Source organism: Schistocerca gregaria, chromosome 7 (assembly GCF_023897955.1).
Source record: "Schistocerca gregaria isolate iqSchGreg1 chromosome 7, iqSchGreg1.2, whole genome shotgun sequence".
Taxonomy (NCBI): Eukaryota; Metazoa; Arthropoda; class Insecta; order Orthoptera; family Acrididae; genus Schistocerca; species Schistocerca gregaria.
The window spans coordinates 334,042,639-334,050,636 of NC_064926.1; the positions used below are offsets into that span (position 1 = coordinate 334,042,639).

At 36.3% G+C, this 7,998-nt stretch overlaps 1 protein-coding gene across 1 annotated transcript in view; it reads left to right on the forward strand.

The window, feature by feature from the left end:
* Positions 1–7,243, forward strand: part of LOC126282390 (odorant receptor 7a-like) — a 35,849-nt gene extending 28,606 nt beyond the window's left edge. Inside the window, exon 4 of the mRNA XM_049982047.1 lies at positions 7,217–7,243. Within this exon, the coding sequence (XP_049838004.1) occupies positions 7,217–7,243 (27 nt within the window). The remainder of the gene's footprint in view (positions 1–7,216) is intronic.
* The last annotated feature ends 755 nt before the right edge of the window (positions 7,244–7,998 follow it).

The following is a 7,998-nucleotide window of genomic DNA, read 5'->3' on the forward strand; positions in this document are numbered from 1 at the left end:
ATTTCGTTTACGTTTCACAAATGTTCCATGTGACCCTGCCAAAGTTGTGATAGATGGAATATTTCTTCAAAGTTGGTGCGATACAAGAGAATAGTAGTCGAAACTAACACCACCCACCTTCAGGTATAGCACGAAAATTTGTTACCTTTATTCTGCATGGAGGATACTTTCGCGTACCACACATTTGGGAGAATTTCTGTAGTTAAAGCAATTACTTCTGTAGCTACGCGGCGTCGCGCGTTATGCTCCTTCCGCCCGAGCTAGTGCCAGTGCGTTGGTGCAGAGTCCTGCTGAAAAATGAAATAATTTCCGGCACGATTTCGCAGTTTAGAAAAAAGCCAGGTCTCCAACAAAACTTGGTTCGTGACACCTGTAACCGAGGGAAGTGGCTGCACAAGGAGGAACTGTACCAGCAACCACACGAACCGACCATTTGCGGTCGAATCGTGAATTAAATTTTACTCTAAGTCCTTACCTCGAGTCATGTAAAATATGTAGTTCTCCGAAATGAAATGATTCGTTAGGAAACACCCTCTTTAATAAGAATTTGAGATCCACAAAGTCCGCTTTAAGACGTTCAGGTACCGTCATAGAGAAAAATATTGTAGTATTTATATCACCAACTCGCCATTCATTATTTTTGTTATGAAACGTTTATAGCGAATTTCAACCTGCCACACGTGTGATATATGGACTATTTATTAGAAGTTTGTGCGTTAGAAGAGTATAGTACTCGAAACTAACAACATCCACTTTCAGGTATCACACGAAAATTTGTAACCTTTATTCTGTTAAAGAGATTCATACATTTGGTCAAACATAAAAATTTGCATTCTTACTGTATATTCTAGTTATATATAACATATATAATCACATTTTCTGTGTTCTCTGAATAGCCAAATTGCATATATTAGATTGGCGCATTTTTGTCTTGTAATTTGGTATTGCGGTTCAAATTTGTTTATTTATCGGTTGTTATTTTTTATTTGTAGGTCACTGCGGCCATTCGAGTTTACATACTATCATGTCGTCATTTGTAGATAGTTAGTATATCTGTGGATGCTAGAAAATGGAATGTCAAGTGAAGAAATCGGATCATTGCTGACATTCTTCCGTTTGAGTTCAGTAGAGGGATGACAGTAGTAGAGGTAACCTCAAACATTTTCGGCGTGTATGAGGATACTACCATTCGATAGGGCACGGGAAGGAAGAGGTTTTCCGTTTTAAGGTGGATTGTTTTGACCCTAGTGACTATTCACATTCAGGAATACTTTTGAGATTTGATGAAGATCGCTCGAACGCATTAATCCCCAATGACACACGTCAGTGAACTCGAGAACTCACAGATGTGATGAACATGATCATTCCGCTATTGTACGATATCCCTATACAAATGTCTTAGACAAGATCACAAAAATGAGCCGGTGGTCATTCGTGCGTCTCTGCTTATTCGTAATCGGTTATCCCGCGAACAACACCGACCATTCCTATACTGTATTGTTACTGGTGACGAGAAATGGTGTCTTTATGTTAACGTAAGGAAAGAAAGGCATGGTTGAGCCCAAAGGAAACTACAACTCTCCGTGAAACGACCTGCGTGCAACCACAAAAATAATGTTGTGCATCTGGCGGAACAGCGATGGTGTCGTGTACTATAAATCGCTTCCCCGAGGTGTGACCATCACTGTTGACATTTATTGTTGACGACTGAGATGTCTTGCAGACGCAGTCCAAGAATAACGACCAGGAATACTGCGATAAGTGATGCTACTCCACGATAACGCCCTCCGACATTCTGCTAGACTGACGAAAACACAGTACAGGAGTTGGGTCGGTAAGACATTGTGCGCCAAACTTACTCATCTCAACTTGCGCCCTCGGATTTTCACTTTTCCCGCTCTTTGTGAAACAGCCTTCAACGAACTGTGTTTCCGGGCGAAAAAGAGCTGCGAACTTTGCTAGACGAAATCCACGTGATTTCTGCTGTCACGAAATCGAAAAGTTAACTCCGAGTTAGCAAACTGTTGTAAATAGCGAAGGAGAATATATTATTGATGATTAAAGTCTTTGTCATGTGCATCTATTGCGTTTATTAACTTACGAAAAAACGCTACGAACTTATTCAACAACCAAATACATGATTTCAGTTCAAACGAATAATGAAAAATTAAGGCATAGATTTTAGACAGATACTTTTGTTTTTAATAAAAAATAAAATTTCATATTGCCAGCGACAGAAATTCATGGAACATACCTCTTAGTACTCAATTATCTTAACTTGGAGACAATATTAGAGTTCATCGATGATTGCGGAGTGTAATACTGAGCTACAATTAATTTAAGAATTGCATATAAAGTTTCAGATTATTCAGACAACAGAATGTAAGGAAAAGAAGAGAAAAATACTAAACAAGTAAGATACAAGTACCAACATGTGACGTAAATGAATAGTTGCAGGAAACAAAAGGGGGTGAGACAAATCTTATTCTTGACAAAACGAGGTGTAGGTCTCAATAGACATTATTCTTAAAGTGAAGCAAATTTTCGACAAAAAAGTTTCACTTTTGATTATAGAATTCAGACGTCCTCTAAGTACCCTTGTATGTGAAATTAATAATTTTTTACATGCTCTGTCAACCTCTTAAAACCGAAAATAATACTTAAACAGTAGTCATGTAGGCTAGAATTATCTGCTTTAAGCGCTACATGTCATGAGAACCAGCACGATACCATGAATTCTCCTTGCTCTCGAAGGTGAAGCATCGAGATCTGACTACGCCTGAAATATTCTGCACCACATAGATATGGCAGACAGCTTCAAGAACATTGGTGGGGTTCTTGCTGCTAAGAAATATCAATGCCAGACCATAATGAATGGGCATATCACACTGACGTCCCATGTAACTGAATTTATCACAGGACAGTGATGTATAAGGATATCATTCAGACAGCAAAACAAGGAATCCTACAGGTTCCTTTTACAGCAGACCCTAGCTTGTAACTCATTATGTGATTGTTGTGACCGCGTAGAATTCTGCAAAATACATATTCAAAGTGTTCAAAGTCTTTTCAAATTCACATTATAAACTTTCGGGGCCAAGATATATGTGGACCTTGAAGGCTGGAGTTGGAAAACAATCTTTCAATTAAAAATAAGTTATTCAGAGCTGAATCTCAACAATATCACATTTTAAAAACACCATAAAAAATTTGCCTCACTTGATAAAATGTAAGAAGTTTGGGGTTTTTCATACCCTTTAATTGTATGAATGGATATTTTTCATTCATCTTCGTAGTTTCTTTTCGGTACACGTATGTTAATATGATTAAGAATGTTTTGATCTGACTTACTAAAGATGATGTTACTATATTAAAAACATATACAAGTAAACCAAAGACACTGAAGTCTTTTCCAATATCCATAATCCTTAATTCTAAATTAATAATGTTAAGCCTGTACTCTATCACTCTTTGTACATAATTAAACTTTTTTTCATATTTCATAACTCAGTTGACTTTTAGTTTAGTGTGAGTATCTGTTTAGGTGAATTCATTAGTAAAAATGTTATAATTGTACTCCATTCAACTTTTTCTTTAACTGAAGTACATTTCTGAAATGAAGGTTTGCTGCAAAAAGGGAGATAGCTCCAACTGTGGAGAGTTATAAGTTACATGTGGTGCTATCTTGTGATAAAATTGATGTCTTGCTCTATCCTTAAATCTTTCGTTACTCAAGACATAGAGTTGCCTGTCGTGGTTAGCGTGCTGCAGGGCAGAGGTAGCCCGAGAAGACAAATCTCTGTTACATGAAAGGAATGGTATGGCTTGTTTAGAGGAACATTACTCAACAGTGATATCAACAGTGTAGTATTTTTTTTTTAAATTCAAATATACATAATAGTGTACAACGTCGAAAGAATAATAAGTGATAAGGAAGAGGAAAACATTTTTTGCGATAGATCTGGTGATTAATGGTAATCTACAGATAGGGAACAAATCACTTTTAATGAAGATGGAGCAAAAGTACAATATGTTTCCTTCTGCCCTCACATCCCAAAAAGGTGCTTCTCTAGCACAGCAGGTATTTTACCACTCACAACAGAGCCTTGCACCTAAAGATTTCTGCTATTTCTCCAGTTGACCCACCTTTTCCTCTGGGAAAGGAAGAAGATGTTTTGTATAATTCCATTTACTGTTGACTCAACAGGACACATACCAATGTGTAACATTACACGTGGCGCAAGCTGATGCTAGAACTACAAATTAAATCTTCTGATAGAAGAGTTCAGACGACACCAAGCATGGTGACTCACAAGAAATACAGATTTTACAAAAATTTGACACTTCTCTGTACCAGATCATACTCTATTGTATGGAGAATGTCTGTCAGTACTACTACCCGGTTTACCCACTGTAACTACCATGTCTTCCTCAATGAAATCTTTGCACTTACCATTAAATGATCTTCAGCCAGCATCCCCTTACTCCATACCAAATAAGATGTCAAAATGTGTAGATGTAGCCCTGTCAAATGATCTGAACTGTTGTTAGAGTAGTAAACGAGGTGTGGCTGTAAAATAATGGGACTACTGGTGTAAAACGTTTTATTTCAGGAACATGCCTACTTAGTTATTGTCATCCCCAATAGAATCCCCTCCTTCATCCCTATAATGCTCCATGTGAATTTTCGATTGATGGAAACAGTGATCTGTGAGCACCTTGATGGCGCATTCCACCTTTTCTTTCACTACTTCAATGAACTGAAATTTTGTTCCTTTTACTACAGATCTGACCTTGGGGGAATAGATAAAAGTTGCAGGGGTCGAGGCCAGGCGGGAAGTTGTAATTAGATAAAAATCTCTAAACAGACAATCCGGTATGAGCCGGTGCTTTGCCTTGAAGCAGAACCCAAGACATGTTCTTCCACAATTCGTGACGTTTTGTCCTTATTCTCCCACGAACTTGAGCAAGAACTTCGAGGTAGTAACATCTATTAACAGTGTGACTTTCAGGTGAAGAGTCACAATTCCATGAATATCGGAAGAACATCAATCATCACTTTGAATCTGGTTTCACTCATTCAAGTTTTAGTCGCTCTCGGTGATGTATTTTTCCAGAGCATGGGTTGGCGCTTACTTCCTGGAACGTAAGTGTAAAACTAAGATCCGTCACATGTTACACTCTTTCCAAGAAATTAGGATCAATTTCACTGGTATTCAAAATGTCAGTGCAAATATTTTCATGTGCTCCTTATTGCTCGACCGTGAGAAATTTCCACGATAATTTTCACCCTCTTTTCTTATGTTAAACTGGTCACGTAAAATTTGCCTTAAGCACTCGTCGTCTGTTCCTACAGTTTCATTAATCTGTTGAATACTCAACCGACTGTCAGATCAAATCAGATTACCTACTTTTTCAATATTTACATTCGGTTTTGATGTTGAAGAGCGTCCCAGGCGTGAGTCATCTTCAACGTAATCTTGTCCATTTTGAAAACGCCTAAACCACTCAAAAACTCGTTTACTTGATAATTAGTTTTCGCCACACACTTATTTTACTGAAAAGTAGATTCAGCAGCAGGTTTTCCAAGTTTTATGCGAAACTTCACGCAATTCTTTGATCTGTTATTACACTTATATTTTTTATGGCGAAACAAAAAGCAGCTCTTACCGAAACTAAGGCTACAGGCGCTCTGATTTGTCTACAGACAACAGTGGTGCCGAATTACACTGATAAGGCTTCACGCTTTACAGCTGTCAGTCGTTCATCTTTGGAGCATGTGTACCTACTCTGTGATAGTATCAGTCCTTTCATTTATAGCCACATCTCATACACGCAAACAGTGCACCGGATGAGCCAGACGTTACCGGTACTGAGGCAGAATGTGTAGATTGAAAAATGAAATTCGGATTATAACGGCTGAAAATGTGACATTCCAACGAAGATTACACTGAATAAAATATTATCGTGTACACTGAATTTTTTAATGAAGTCTATCCCCTAAAAGCAGGAAAGACTTTTGTTTCATAACAAGAAAGAATTTTTCTAAGACGTCAAGAAGACAGTCTTTCAGATTAAAAATACATGTTTAATATTTAAGAACCATTATGGAATACCACAATAACGAAAATTTTCATATAATTCATATTTCTGGTTTCTTTTCAGCTTACCCGAAATTTGGAAAACTGGATTCCTTTCTTTTCGAAGCGAACAAATACGCTCATCTTCTTTCATTAATTATCTAACAGTGTTTTATCAAACAAAGGCCAAAATGTTTTACATTATCACTAATTTCACAACAATTCATTTGCGTTAGCAATCTGTTTCTTTAGGTTTCGTCTAGTACCTTTAATTAATTCTCAAGTAGTATATTTTATGAAACTACTGTATAACCACTGATCAGATCACCTGTGTTAACACAAGCATTTAAAAAAAAGTATTACATTCAAATGTGATGTAAAGTTCTGCATTAAATATTTAAATCGTATTTTAATATAAAGTCAAATACTTAGACAAGTGTTGTAAGACTTTATAAGTGACACTTATCTATAGCTTTAATCTGTGTGATTGAACTATTTTTTAAAATTTTCGCATTTGTTACAAAAATATCCTATTACTCTTTTTCCACAATCTCCTCTCAGAGTAATTGTTATATTTTATTTGTCTAAATATCATTTATCTTTTTTGTCTCAAATGTGTATGATATATTTCCTGAAATGTCCAGTTATTTGTTTAAAGTTCTGATTAAGCTTGACTCGACCAGAAAACAGCTCTTAATAAGGATCTTCCATAATTACTTTGACATTTCCATATTAAAGGTTTCAATACTTTCTCCACTACACTGCTAATCAATTGAAGATAAGTATTAAACTGTTACCTTCATACTATATTTTCTAAATATATCAAATAATTATTTTCATTTGAAGTTGTAAAAGCTATAAGTTACTTAAGACATACAGTAAATATTAAGAAACATTATATTCTATGTATGAAGATCACCAGTTGGTGACAGTTCTTACTTCTGAAAAGAGATACCTGACTACCAGAAATGACTTATTCAAGACACAAATAAATAGGTCTTGAAATACTGATGCCTATCTCCTTTCTACCTGAGTATCACCTATTTTTAAAGTAATTCTCCAAATATTGTTGTTCAGTCGGAATTGTGCACCCATACTATTCTAGTGTTAACTACAATAGAATTGTTTCATTTCAGGCTGAACAACAGCGTATGAAGAATTAATTAAAAAAGTGTGACACCGAAGTATGAATTAGTGAGGCATCAGTATTTCAAGAGTATGTCAGTTGTGATAGTCATCTCTTTCTCCTCAGAAACCGAATATCTGTCACCAAACGGTGATCTTGATTGTAACCCATTGTAAATAATAGCCCATAACAACCCATAAGAAAACTTAAACCACTTAGACCACTGTTACACGTATGCATTACAGGATCTAATAGCTATAAATCATGAGCAGTCAAGTCAGCCAGACTTCTCAGCTATGAGGAAGTTAATCAGGCATACAATCATGTTGTACAATTGCTAGTGTTAACCCCAGTTTTTTTATAATGCAACTGCATGCAAAGAGCTGATGTCTTCAACTAGAAAGTTGGTTTCAGCACCAAAGTCATGCACATGTTCTTACTGGATACGTTATGCACTTCACTGACATGTGAACTGACTGAACCAGTCACTTACCTTAGAACTCACCAATTAAAGTGAAATACGTACTTTCGCGAAACTTGCGATTTATCACTTTCAGAAATAAAAGGGAGAGGTGGTTAAAGTAACAACTGATGGCGAAAATTGAATCCTTATCCCCGAATCTCCAAGCTTATGAAGGCACAATACGTTCTTCATTATAGGAATTCAGGACTTGCATTTCCAATAACCTACAGATAGAACCATATTAGCACTACTACGAACTTCTAATTTAATGTTTTTGCACCAATTGTACGAAAAAAAAAGAGTAAAGATCTTGTTGAGCTACAAATAAA